The sequence below is a fragment of the Glycine soja genome, chromosome 14 (assembly GCF_004193775.1).
Source record: "Glycine soja cultivar W05 chromosome 14, ASM419377v2, whole genome shotgun sequence".
Classification (NCBI taxonomy): Eukaryota; Viridiplantae; Streptophyta; class Magnoliopsida; order Fabales; family Fabaceae; genus Glycine; species Glycine soja.
The window spans coordinates 14840400-14855939 of NC_041015.1; the positions used below are offsets into that span (position 1 = coordinate 14840400).

Sequence of the window (15540 nt, forward strand, 5' to 3'; positions counted from 1 at the left end):
GTAAGTTTTTGAAATTCAAAGTAATTTATGAAAAGAATTTAAATAAATCAAATGTAAAAAAAATTGCATGGTTCGTTTAGGAAAATTTCCCGAAATGGGTTACTTTTAGAAACATATTCCCGAAATGGGTCTGTTTCTAAAGTAATTCCTACATGGTGTTCTTTTTTACGTAGAAGACATGCAACTCGCAGGAGCCATTGGCGAGTTCGGGGACAAGGTGACAGCTGGCACTGGTCTCGCCAGTGGTGTTAGCGCTTTCAGGTAGGTTGGACTCGCCAGTCAAACTGGCGAGTTGAGCTAGGGTTCCTGTTTGCTCAGAGTAGGTTGCAGGAAGCGTTGCAGGAAGGGTGGCAGCTTTAAGCAGTTGAAAACGCCAGTGCTACTGGCGATTTGCGCTGCAGTTGGAGTAGCCAGTAGCACTGGCGAGTTGAGCTTCAAGTAGCCATTCCCAATGGCGAGTTGATCTCCTTTATAAAGCGCAGCTCCGTCGATATTTGATGTGCGTTTTTAAAAAAATACTGAGTTTCAAGTGCTACTGGCGAGTTGATCTCCTTTATAAAGCGCAGCTCCGTCGATATTTTATGTGCGTTTTTTAAAAAATACTGAGTTTCAAATTGCTTACTATCCTAATTTGTTTTCATTCCTAAAAACGTTGTTAAAGCCAGGTTTAAGGTACAACTTTAAGGTATAAAGTTCAAATGTGTATTGCATGAAAGTTATTTTTATGAAGTAATTTCTTTGATGCTGGAAAAAAGTATGAATGTGAAATGTTTATTATAATTTTTTGTAATTAAGTTGTATTTTTTTGAATTAAATTTGTGAGGGTTAAAATAAAAGTTTGTTTTAAAAAAACAATTATATCATCATATTTATTTGAAGAAAATATGTAGAGTAAAAAAATTGTTTTGAATATGAAGTTTATAGTTATTTTATAATTATATTAAGTTGGTGTTGGTGTTTATGTTGTATTACTATCTTAAAAATTTATGAGTCTTCTTTGAAGTGTGTTTATGTTGGTGTTTTTTTAATATGAAGTTATAGTATTTTTTTAATTAGATTAGGTTCATTTGTTGGTGTGTTAAAAATTTATAAGCGTTCAAGTTGAAAGTGTTATTTATTTTAATATATTTGTAGTAATTTTGTAATTACCTATTTTCATTTTGAAGTTATTATTGTGAAGATTAATTATTTATATGCCCGCCTAATTGAGATATTGTACAAATGATTCATGTTATTGATATTTAGACACTTACAAATTACAGACACCATAACAATACGTCTAATTTTTTGTTATATTTTTTTCCGTCAAATCATATAACGAAAGACACCATAATAACTTATTTGATTATGCTTTGTTGTTTCTCGTATCATATTTATTTTAATATATTTGTAGTAATTTTGTAATTACCTATTTTCATTTTGAAGTTATTATTGTTAAGATTAATTATTTATATTATTAACTTCGTTCATGAATTTTTTTTATTTTGTCTTTAAAATTACTATCTTGAAATTATTCATTTTTTTTAAGTGTGTCCCATGAAATTAATTTGAAGTTAATTAAATTATTTTAAAAGAAAAATTGAATGTGAAGTTCCAATAAAGGGACCTTTTGTGATTACATTTTATTAGTTTGGATTTAAATTCTTATAAAATTGTTTGTGTTATTTAAGTGTGTTGATGTGAAATTTATTTAAAGTTAATAATTTTGATTACATCTTGATTAGTTCAAAATTACTACATTGAAATCGTTAATTTTTTTTAAAGTGTCTTAATGTGAAATTGATTTGAAGTTAATTTTTTTAAAATAAAGTTTTATTTTGAAGTTCCAGTAATGACTTTTTGTGATACCCATTTTATAATTTATTTGACGTGTTAAAATATTATTTTTGTAGGTACACGATGAATTCGGTTATAACAGTGTTGTATTTCAATGGAAGGGTATATGAAGATAATGATGGTGTAATATTTGAAGGCAGTAAAAAAGCGATTCAAATTAAACGTGGAATTAGTTTCAATGCTTTGAAGAAAAAAATTGGAGATAAGGTAAAGTTACAAAATAATGAAATTATTTCTGCTATCAGTTGTAGATTTTTAGTGTCAGGAAAATATATTGCCTTGCAAATTTGTGATGACGAAGACGTTGAAACGATGCTGGAAATTTTTAAACAACAAGACCAAATGTGAGTTCTGGAATTGTACATAGAAAAGGATGTGGCTGGTGGTTCAATGTTTCATTCTGCAAATTCGCTTACATCATGTGGAAATTATATATCTAATGATGAGACACAACCGCCAACAAATATGAGCAATTTAAATATTGACGAAGACGATGATGATGATGATGATGATGATTATCTTGTGTCTAACTCATACGTTGAAGAGTCTTTAGACGAAGATGACAATGTTGACGGTATATCTGATACAGACGATGAAGTCACCAACATTCCTCAACCAGTAAGAATTGTTCACCCAGCAGAAGGTATAATTTGCTGAATTAAAAAATTAGACAATACATTTATTATTTGATGACAATTGAATTTAATGCTAAATAAGTAATATTTGAATTTTTATTTTGAACTGTTAGGTGCACAACGAATTAAAAATCCATTTTGGAATTATGCTTTACATTATAACAATATCAACTGGAGTTATCCTGATGAGGAGGACATTTGCGGTTTGGAGATGCCGTCGACCTTTAATGTTGGCCAAGAATTATATGTTGGCATGGAATTTGATAGTAAAGATGTGGTCAAAAATGCAGTCAAACAATATGTTATGAAGGTGCATCAAAGTTTCAAAGTTGTTGAAAGCAAATCGAACAAGTATGTGGTTTGTTGCTTGAATAAAAATGCAGAGTGTCCTTGCCCTTTCTATATGAGGGCAATTTTATCTAAAAAAACAGATACGTGGAAAGTCACACAAAGGGGTGGACCACACACATGTCTGAATATGACCATGACACAAGATCACGAGAAACTTGATTCAGATTTAATTGCCACTTGTGTAGTAGGTACGTATTTTATGTTCATTTTTTGTTAATTGTCATTTAAATTTTGTTATGTTATTGACAGGCATGGTCAGAGAAGATCCATCAATAAAAATTTCTTTGATTCAAGAGAGAATTAACAGTGAATTTGCGTACAAGGTGTCGTACAAAAAAGTGTGGTTGGCGAAACAGAAAGCCATTGCAATTGAATATGGCGATTGGGATGAGTCATATGCGAAACTTTCGTCGTGGCTAACACACATGCAAAATCATTCTCCTGGATCATATTTTCAAGTACTACATGACGATTTTATCGTTGGGAATACGGTTAGTCGCGAACAGCGTCAGTTTCATAGAGTTTTTTGGACTTTTGGCCAATGTAAAGAGGCTTTTCAAGTACTGTAAGCCAATCATACAAGTTGACGGCACACATTTGTACAACAAATATCGTGGGACCCTCTTAATGGCCACATCACAAGATGGAAATGGTGGTGTCCTTCCTCTAGCATTCGCGGTTGTTGAAGGTGAGACGTTGACAGCGTGGTCATGGTTTTTGGCACACTTGCGTGAACACGTCACAGATAAAAATGGTATTTGTCTGATATCTGATCGACACGCGAGTATAAAGTCCGTTGTCGCTAACAAAGCACTTGGTTGGCAACCTCCCCACGGTTATCATGTCTACTGCATGCGACACATAGCAAGAAACTTCAATCGGAAATTCAATAATGCAAAACAAAAAGAAATGTTGAAGAAATTGGGTAAGATTTCATATTTGATGGTCACGTTTATTTAACTTTCATATATACTTAAAATTGTTATTCATAACTAATTTTATGTAGCCTACACTCCTTGCAAGCACATTTTTTTATCAAAATTTAGAAAAATTTCGTGAACTGAGTCCAGCCATAGCAACATGGATTGATCGCATTTCAAAGGAAAAATGGACGATGGCTTATGATAGAGAAGGACGTCGATATGGCCACATGACAACCAACCTCTCAGAATGTATCAATAAGGTTTTGAAGGATTGTCGCAACATTCCCATAACAGCATTGGTCAAATCAACGTACAGTAGGTGTCGAAAGTACTTTGTTGAGCGTGGCCACCAAGCCCAGAGACAGTTAAATGAAGGGCAAGTATATTGTTCAAAGCTTGTTAAAGAACTTAGAAAAAATCAAGAACAAGCTTGTTCACACATCATTCGCGTGTATGACATCCACTCCACAAGGTTTGAAGTAGAGGAGACCTTCAATCCTATTACGCAACGTGGCGGACAAAAGTGGGCAGTTAACTTGAATGGTCATTATTGTCAATGCGGAAGGTATTCAGCGTTTCACTATGCATGTTCACATATTATTGCAGCTTATGGTTACGTGAGCCTGAACTACTACCAATATATAGATGTTTATACAAATGAGCACATCTTAAAAGCTTACTCCCCACAATGGTGGCCTCTTGGGAATGAAGCGGCTATTCCTCCTTCTAACGACGCATGGACACTTATCCCTGACCCAACTACAATTCGTCCAAAAGGTTGGCGAAAATCAACAAGGATAAGGAATGAGATGGATTGGGTCGAACCATCTGAGCACCGACAAAAATGCAGTAGATGTGGAGTCGAAGGGCATAATAGGCGTCGCTGTCCAATGCAATCTGAGCGTGGGAGTTGTTCAAATCATTGATTTATGTATGTTAGTCGAGTGATAAGTGTTTGTTTAAGTTCTCTTGAATGTATTGAATTTCTGGGGTTGAATCAATTTGTCAGTTAAAAACATTACTTATTTTGGTTTGTGTACATTAGTTATTTGTGGGGTTCCATGAATTCATTAGTTAAAAACGTAACCATAAACCCTACTCATAACCCCTAATCCAAAACCCTAGGCCTTAAACCCTAACCCTAACCCCTAACCGTTAACCCCAAGCCCTAAGCCACATCCCTAAACCCTAATCCCTAATCCTAATCCTAACACTAACCCCTAATCCTAATCCCTAATCCCTAAACCCCTAAGCTCTAACCCTAATCCTAACCCAAACCCATAACCCATAATCCAAAACACTAAGCCTTAACCCCTTAGCCCTAACCCTAACCCTCACACTACCCCAAAGACCTCCACCCTAACCCCAAGCCTTAAACCCTAAGCCCTAACCCTAACCCTCCCCCAAACACGTAAACCCTAACCCCAAGCCCTAGGCCACATCCATAATCCACAAAATCTAACCCTAATCACTAAACCCTAAACCCTAACCCTAATCCCTAATCCAGAAGCTATCCCTTAAACCCCTAAACCTAACCCTAACCCTCCCCCAAACACATAACCCTAACCCCAAGCCCTAGGCCACACTAACCCTAAAACCTAACCCTAACCTCTAATCCAAAAGCTATCCCTTAAACCCATCAACCCTAACCCTAACCCTAACCCTCACCCAACCACCTAACCCTACCCCCAAGCCCTAGGCCACACTAACCTTAAAACCTAACCCTAACCCCTAATCCAAAAGTTATCCCTTAAACCCCTAAGCTCTAACCCTAACCCTAACCCAAACACCTAAACCCTAACCCCAAGCCCTAGGAAACATCCCTAATCCATAAAACCTAACCCTAACCCCTAATCCAAAAGCTATCCTTTAAACCCCTAAGCTCTAACCCTAACCCTAACCCAAACACCTAAACCCTAACTCCAAGCCCTAGGAAACATCCCTAATCCATAAAACTTAGCCTTAACCCCTAATCCAAAAGCTATCCCTTAAACCCCTAAGCTCTAACCCTAACCCTAACCCAAACACCTAAACCCTAACCCCAAGCCCTAGGAAACATCCTTAATCCATAAAACTTAACCCTAAAACATAACCCTAATCCATAAAACCTAACCCCAGCCCCTAATCCAAAACCTAAGCACCAACCATAACCCTAAAACCTTACCGTTACCCCTAATCCAAAACCATAAGCCTTAAACCCTAAGCCCTAACCATAACCCTAAGCCTACCCCAAACCCCTAAACCCTAACCCCAAGCCCTAAGCCACATCCATAATCCCTAAACCGTAACCCCTAAGTCTAATCCCTAATCCCTAAACCCCTAACCGTAAAAGAGAACATATGGCGTTGGTGTTCAGCTTTAGTTACTAAAACTACTTATTTTTCGTTTGTCTATTTTAGTTTTATTTGTAAACTTAGTTTATTATTATAGTTTGATGCGCCACATAAACTCTATACATTAGTAAGGCATAATAAATGAGATGCGATAGATTAATTGTCAAAATCAAATGTCTTACAAACAACAACAAATTTACACAGAGACATCAAAATCAGTCATTATGGTGTCCGTGATGTCGTGAGGATATGCCACATGGTTGATCCCATCTTCGCGCTTGACGATCAGGATTTCTTCTGCCGCTGCGTTGTCTCCCCACTTCTGCTTGCTCAGCCTCTGCAGAAAACTCCTGACGCAAATCAACACCTAATAAGTCGCCCATATTAGGTATTGCTCTGGGTACATTCCATTGCGGAGCAAATGGGGCGTTAGGTGTTGCCATGGGGGCATCGTGCTGCTGTGAAGGAGTCATAGTGGGCCATGAAAAATGAGGTTGTGTTTTCGCAACACCACCGAACGAATGTGAGCTCTCAGAAGTATCAGTATGATGACCTACAAAAGGATACTGATACATCTGTGAAGGATATTCGAAAAATGTTACTGGCGTGTAATACATTCCATGACCACGCTCCATCATTTGTTGGGAATATTGTTCCGCTTCAACAGGCTCCCTTCGTTTTCCTATGCCCCGATTTTCAACACTTGACTGAAGAATGTTAAACTCTTGTGCTGGGAATTCACGCTCTGATGTTGGACCATGTGACACTGGCTCAATGATTCTCTCTTGCTTTTTTGATATAATCGCTAACTTATCCACGTAAGGCACGAGATCATCAACTGTCCATGTGTTCCTCCCTTGTGGTGACACCATATACTGTAAAGTCTCCACAACTTCACCCTGCAATTATTAGCGTCAAGAAATTAATGCTCATGCTTAAGAAAATAATTAGAAGTTAAACATTGAAAAACAAATAAATACCAATGCAGCTGTGTTTGCATTGTTTGGGTCGACAAACATCTTTGTTTTATGCCTATACCATACCATGTAGTCCGAGTTAAAACCCAGTAGGCCCTCCTATCGAGGATAAACGTCGACCCTAAACTCAGCTGAATTGTTCCACTGACTAATGATTGGGTCCAACAGGTGGAACCAATTCTCATCTTGTTTGCCTTTGAGCGTTATGCCATGGAGATTCTGCGGTTGCGAAGGAAACCCGGGAATAGGTTGTTGCAATCCAAATTGTCGTAAAACTCTATCGGGTTGGTGCCACTCAACAACATGGAAACAAATCAGTGGCACCACCGCGAACTAGGCTACACTTCCAACCACACAAATTGGAGGCAGCGCTGCCATCACAGTTGTTGTGTATGGCTCCCAGACAAACTGCATATAACAACACACTTGTCAATTTTCAGTCAAACATAACATATTAAAATTTCATTTAACCATTACATTACAATGTTCTTACCTCATGTCGTTTCATCAGATCCAATTTGCGACGGAAAACTCTAAGATCATCATTGCCAATATGCTGATTTCCACGTCGCAGCTACCTACAATAAAAATGAAATCATCATTTTCAACACGTTCCATCATTAAATATTTTTAATTCAAATCTAATTTTTTAAACGACAAACTTGTGTCCGAGTGGTTTATTTTCTATAACGGGAGGCGTCCTCTTTGGAGCTAAAGTCGTGCATCGTTCCCATGCCCACATTTGGATTAAGATGCACATACCTCCGATTGATTTAACTTTGTAATCGGTGGCGTTGCACATCTCTCTATATAAATACGCAAGCACGGCAGGTCCCCACGCATATGTGCTGCACTGTTCAAAGTCACGTAAAAATTGTAGGTATCTTAAGGAAACTCTGCTACTACTTTTGTTAACAAAGAGGACACCTCCTATGAATCGAAGGATCCACGCATGGGTAAACCTTTGTAATTGTTCAACGTTACCCTCATCAATATTTATGTGAGAAAAATGGTGAGCCAACCAACTTAATTTGACCACACTGCCTTCAAGTTCGCCTTCATGTGGTCTGACTCCTAATAATTCTTCACATAAGTCGGCCCAATCAAGATTTGTTGAACCAATTAGTGGTGCCCCGTCGTTACGAAGACCTAATAAAACTGACGCATCTTGGAGAGTAATGGTAGCCTCTCCGCATCTCAGGTGAAACGTGTGGGTTTCGGGCCTCCATCTTTCAATGAACGCACTAATTAAGGCCGCATTTATCTTTAGGTATCCCATCTTAATTATCCAATAAAACCCACATTGCCGAAGCAGAGGAACAATTTCCTCTGGTATTTGTTCTTCACCTTGATACGTCGGGATTGCTCGTCTGATGTGTAGTTTTCTGTCTGGTTCCCCATTCCAAACATGTTCTGAAACATGCTTGGGTTGCATCCACAAAACGTCACCCTCAATTGGACCAGACCTCGTTTGTATACTTGATGAGCATGACGACGAAGATGTCATTGATCCTGCAAAATAAAATATAATACAATAAAATGAATAATAAAATTTACACATACTCTCCAAATTTCAAATAAATAACAAATAATATTTTTCAAATTTCAAATTTCAAATATTTCAATAACAAAATATATTACACAATCAACGAAATTTAAATATATTCTACAAATAAATTAAATCACATCCAAACACAACTTTACATAAATAAAAAATTATTTTTTTAATTTTAATAACAAAATATATTATACAAATAACCTAATTCATATATATTCTACAAATAAATTAAATTACATACAAATATAAATTTTAATATATAACATAATTTTTATATTTGCGGCTAAAAATTAAAACAATATATATATATATACAAAATTAATAACTTAAAATACTTACGAGTAAAATAATTTAACATACAAAATTAATTATTTCAAATACGTTAAACTATTTTAATTTTAACATATTATATGAAACTCATAATAACTACAACTTACGCAATATAAAAAATTTAATTGTTATCTAATTTAAAATTTATAATTTACAGTATCTAAAACTATTCCTAATTTTTCATATAAAATATTTAAACTAAATGTAACGTAGCATATAAAAAATTTAAACTAAACCTAATCTAAAATTAATAAGTTACGGAACCTAAAACTATTTTTAATCTACTATATAAATTTTTTTAATTAAACCTAATCTACCACATAAAAATTAAAACTATTTCTAATTTATCATATTAAATATTTAAACTAAATGTAATGTACCATATAAAAAATTTAAACTAATTCTAATCTAAAATTAATAACTTATGGAACCTAAAACTATTTTTAATGTAATATATAAAAAAATTTAATCAAACCTAATCTACCATATAAAAATTTAAACTATTCTAAATTTATCATATAAAATATTTAAACTAAATGTAATGTAGCATATACAAAATTTAAACTAAACCTAATCTAAAATTAATAAGTTACAAAACGTCAAACTATTCTTAATCTACTATATAAATTTTTTTAACTAAACCTAACTTACCATATAAAAATTTAAAGTATTCCTAATCTATCATATAAAATTAATAACTTACATTTCCTAAAACTAAAACTATTCCTAATCTACCATATAAAAAATTTAAACTAATTCTAATCTACTATATAAAATTTAGAACTCTAACTAATAATATTAACAAATGAAACTAATAATATTAACAAATCAACTAAATCTAATGTATCTTATAACACAAATAATAACATACTAAAACTAAACCTGATATTATTTAAAACTAAATCTAAAAATAAATGTACTGTATAAAACTATAATTATCAAATTAAATTTAATTTATCATTTCTAACTAAAACTAACTTAAGATAAAAAAAAAACTATTAACATATATTACTAATTATCATCAGAATACAAATAAAATAAAAAAATAATTAAACAAACTTACTGAAAAAACTACAAATGAAGCAAAGCTTGCTCAAACACAAACACTAGCAACAACTCCCTTCTTCTTTCTCCTGCGTGGATGGTCTACACGAAGGCAGCAACAAAAGCTTCTTCTTTTCTGCGTTTTTTTTTCTTTCGTGTGAATGGTCTACGGGGGAGGGGGGATTTAAGCACCTCAAGCAATTGAAATTGCTGTTGGGGATGGCGATTTTTCCCAACCAACTCGCCATTGAGCCTGGCGACTCCCTGCACCCTCTGCGCGTTGCAGACTGCACCCTCGAAAATGGCCTCTGCTGCCTGCAACCCTCGGAACTCCCTTACCCTCAACTCGCCAGTTTGACTGGCGAGTCCAACCTACCTGAAAGCGCTAACACCACTGGCGAGACCAGTGCCAACTGTCACCTCGTCGCCAAACTTACCAATGGCTCCTGCGAGTTGCATGTGTTCCACGTAAAAAAGGACACCATGTAGGAATTACTTTAGAAACAGACCCATTTCGGGAATATGTTTCTAAAAGTAACCCCATGCAGGAAATTTGCCATTCGTTTATCGCAGGCGCATGGGCTGAATATCGATGAATTTGCACTACGACAAACCCATGCACACACACATGCATAGTTGGTCTTTGATATATTTTCTTATATTCAAAGCACAATAGAGTATACAAATGCATGCTAGAAAAAAAATATTCAAATGAAAGTGAATGTGAATGAGAGTGAGGAGAGTGGAGGTTTAAGATGGCATATAGTCTTGAATATTTACATATAGAGAAGTATATTTACTTTGCTATATTAGTTTTTTTTTTAAAGAATTTAAAAACATAATACTTTTTTGGGTCATTGTATTTGTTGGAAAGTCACTTCTATTGTGATCATTTCTAACCCACCTTAGTTGTGGCGGGTAGTCGTGAATAAAAGAAGAGTATGTTGAAGTCTCACATTGGTTAAACATAAATGTCGAGATAAAATAAAATATATAAGTAAGGAACAATTCTATGGTTGAATTAGATCAAATCCACATTCTAAAAGCATTATTGGTGTGAAGTATCTAAAAAACTTTTCCAAAAAATTTGATTGATCAACCCCTTTCAGAGTGTCTCACTTTTAATAAAACTCAAACTTAATATCATATTTAAGGAATTCAATTTCAATTCCACTCAAAGCAATGATATATTAATTAAAAATATTATACTTTGTGAAAATGTAATTCTTGCATATATTAAAAATTATGTTAAGTCTTATTTTTCTAGACATAAAATTTACAATGTTTATATTAAAACATTTTATATATACAACGAATTTCATTAGAATGTCTTGTGCTAATGAAAATTCTCCAATAACAAATTTGCAACACATTCATTTTCTTGCTTAAAATAATTTTTTAGTAATAAATAATGAAAAATTCATATAATTACCTTCATTTTTAACTTTATGTTACAGTACTAGCTAAGAAATTAATTTTATTATTTGTTTATAAAAATTATTACTAAGCATGTCGATCAACTGTTATAGGATTATGTTTGCATAGAATTAGTGATATCAAATTCAAGTATCAGATATACTTTATATTAAATACTTACATAACAATATGACCTCCAATAAAAAAAAAATAACCGTATTTTATACCCAAAATAAATATTTAAGAAAGTTATTATCCGATTCATTTTTAATTTTTGAAGTATTTTTAGAAATATATATAATTATGCTATCTTTAACATTTTTTTATAATTATAATATTTTTCCCGACACAATTAAAATAATTAATTTAGATAGTCCGATGATATTAAACTTCGATTATCTATACATAACTGTAGGATTCAAATTCACTTGTTCCTCTCCTGTAAAAAACTACTCTCACTAAATACGTCATCTTCTTAGGTTTTTATTCCATTCATTGATTAATATTTAGTGGGTTGTCTCTGGAGTTTTTTGTCGTCTTTCCAATTTTTCTTATTCTATTGAAAAGTGAAATATTCATGCAATTTGCATAATATTTGATTCCATATAAAATGTGGTTTGTTAGCTTTTTTTAAGATTCCTTTTTTGCATCACAAGTATTTTTCTCGATAAAACATTATTTTCGAGTCAATTATCATTATTATAAGTAGGATCTTTATGATCAATAATGGTTAATATAACTAATAATAACTTATATCTCTTAACTAATGATTTAAGATTTAAATTCTAACTTAGATATGAAACAAATCGTATTAAAAAGAAAATATTTACCTTTTATATATATATATATATATATATATATATATATATATATATATATATATATATATATTTAGGTATCCAACAAAGATTAGACACCACCTTAAGTGGAAATTACTTTATATCAAACCACCATCAACAAAAAAAAAAATTATAAGCAACAAAAATTTTCAACCGATTATTTAACAGAGTTTTGCATACTATTTAGGATTGAAATTGAAAATATCTAAATCATTCCATATCGTTTGATCCACAAGCCGAATGATATTTGATAGGCTATTTGCATGTGTATATACTAATTGTTAAGATTATTAAGAAAAAAAATAATGTAGCTTTTAACACATTAGTGTGCATTTATTAGATTCTATTATAGTGACACAAAAGATATTGAGAGAGAAATAAATTAATGCAGCTTTTAACACATTAGTGTGCATTTATTAGATTCGATTATAGTGACATAAAAGAGTAAATTAAAAAATAAATAAATTAGTCTTTTATCTTATTTTTTTGATTTAACTTTGTTATTTATCTTTCAAAAACTGAATTTAATTATTTATCTTATTTTTCTAATTTAGGCGTTTATCTTTTAAAAACCTTATTTTTGATCATTTATTTTATTTTATTTTTTAGTTTAATCTTTTGGTTCATTTAATATTAATGTCATTAATCATTTAAGAATGATTTTTTTTTGTAAAAAATGAAGTGGAGGAAAATAGTAGAAAATTAAATAAAAAAATTATTTTTAAATGATTAATGAAGTCAATTTTAAATAGATCGAATTAAATAAAAAATAAGATAAATGACTAAATTAAAAAGGAAAGATAATATAAATAACCAAATAAATATTTTAAAAAGATATAAAAACTAAACTGAAAAAAAATAAGACAAAAGAACAAATTAAACTTTTTAAAAAAGATAATGAATTGATTTAAAAATAATCAAATAAGTCATTTATCAAAAGAAATATTAATGTGTGTGGGATCAATGGTCTAAAACTAGGATCAATGTTGACATGAAGGATGCTGCTTTGCATTATGTATTGAATTTGGGACATGCTAGGTGCACCCAGCAATGTTGCTAGTGCACCCAACAATTTTTTGAATGGGAAAAATTTTCCTTAACTTAAAATTTAAAAACAAAATGCGTTGCCTTTCTTTTCTTCCCCACCTTTCTTGCTTCTTTCTTCTTTTCTTCGTTCCTTCTTCCTTCGCGCCTGAAGCTGCCATTGTTGTGTTGCTACGAAGCTTTCGTGGTGCCGTTGCTGCATTTCTGCCGTCGAGGTTAGTAACCCCTATCTCCCCTCCCCTCGTAGGTTAACTGTTTAGTTAGTTTAGGAGATGATGGCTTTAGGGTAGAAGACATGGAAATCGCCTGAAAATGGTGAAGAGCAACCGTTCCGATACTCCCGAAAGAACTTCTTCCGGTAGAACAATTTTTTCTTCCGGAAGAACCTTTTTTCGATAGCTTCTCCGGAAGAACCTTCTTCCGGTAGAACAAATTAGTTCTTCTAGAAGAACCTTCTTCCGGTAGCTTCTTCGAAAGAAGGTTCTTCCGAAAGAAGGAATTATTTTTTCCAAAATAAGTTTTGTTTTTTTATATAAATGAAGTTGTTTTTTTATATAAATTTTGTTTTATAATAATTCAAATATTTATGCTTTCATGGTGGTAAGTAAAAAAATTAATTAAATATTATATATTAGGTTAAATTTTTGTTTTTTTGTATTTGCATAAAAAATTTGGTATTAGGGTTAGGACCTAGTTGAGTGTAAGATATATGTTTAGTGGTTGAGTGTGTAGGGTTTAGTTTAGGGTAGTCAACAATGCTTAGGGTAGTGTGATTAGGGTTTATAAAGTAAGGCTGAAGATTTATGTAAATATATGTAGGTTTTTAATTATATGAATAGTTTATTTGACCCAAAAAAATATGTGTTCTTCATGATTTGCAGATCATGATTAGAACACGAGGTTTTGGTCATGCTTTAGCTAGGGTTATAGGCAGAGTTAGACAGGATGAGGATGATGCAGTCGATATTCCCTAGAGGCGTAGGCCTACTGCATCTGTCCATAGGTGACGAGTACATATTACGGTTGATGAGGGTGTTCCGCAAGTGACTGAGGATGTTCCTCATATGGCGGAGGATGTTCCTCAGGTGATTGAGAATGTCCCTCATATGGCTGACGATGTTGCTCAGATGAGTGAAGATGCGCTTCAGATGATTGCGGACGTAGATGCGACTATTGCAAAGGACTTAGATCATGATGGTGTTGAGGGGTCACATGCTGATGAGGGATTCCCTAGTGGGCCCCGTGACCCATGAGTTCTGACTTCATTTGCGGAGCATGTCGCACAGGCCATTTGGACTGGACAAGTATTATAATTTCTTACTTTTTTCTTCTTGATTTGTTTGTCATTAATTTTTTTTAATATTTGTGTATTTCGAATGATTTGTACTTCAATTCAGGAGTGTCCTGAGTTGAAGTTGGTATCGCACGAGAGGAAGGTGGCGTTAATTGGGAGGCCAGTGCCTGCGATTGAAGGGTTGGTTGTCGCCACATGATTAAGTCCATTGATCGAGTGTTCAGTTGTAATCGACGATCCTGGACTTATATCCGCATTTGTGGAGAGGTGGCACAGGGAGACCAGCACCTTCCACCTTCCAATAGAGAGTTGATGATCACACTAGATGATGTGTCGTCACTCTTCCATCTCCCTATCAGTGGCACCTTCCACAGCTTCGAGGCTCTTTCCGTGGACGAGGCGGTATTTTTGTTGATGGAGTTGCTTGAGGTGTCCGGTGAGGAGGCTAGAGCCGAGACAGTACGAGGGCGCGGGGCATATGTATGCCTCTCATGGGTTCGGGAGATCTATGAGATGAGATGCCAGGCATGACGATGGATTGTAGCAACTCGTGCTTATCTCCTGCACCTAGTCGGTTGCACTCTTTTTTCTAACAAGAGTGCAACAACTATTCATGTGGTGCATCTAGAGGCTTTTCGCGACCTGGGTCAGAGTGGGGGCTATGCCTGGAGAGCTGCGGCCCTGGTTCATATGTATGACCAGTTAGATGAAGCTTCTAGGACCACAACATGGTAGATTGGGGGGTACTTTACTTTATTACAGGTAAATTTTGTGTTCGTAATGTTACATTGGATTATGATGTAAACATGTTTTTATGTTATGTTAACCTAATTTTTTTTTTGTAGTGTTGGATCTATGAGCATTTTCCGAGTGTGCATCAGTACGTCATCGATGATGCGTATGAGGAGACGTCCCCTCGTTCCTCCTGGTGGCTGACGATGAAGGCTCATACAAAGGGAA

At 34.0% G+C, this 15540-nt stretch overlaps 1 protein-coding gene across 1 annotated transcript; it reads right to left on the reverse strand.

The window, feature by feature from the left end:
- Positions 1–2434: 2434 nt before the first annotated feature.
- LOC114383856 (serine/threonine-protein phosphatase 7 long form homolog) lies at positions 2435–8562 on the reverse strand. The gene is made up of 3 exons (XM_028343581.1): positions 7714–8562; positions 7569–7629; positions 2435–2478 (listed from the first exon to the last, which is right to left on the reverse strand). The coding sequence occupies exons 1-3, from the start codon at positions 8560–8562 to the stop codon at positions 2435–2437; spliced, it is 954 nt and encodes a 317-aa protein (XP_028199382.1).
- Positions 8563–15540: the final 6978 nt, after the last annotated feature.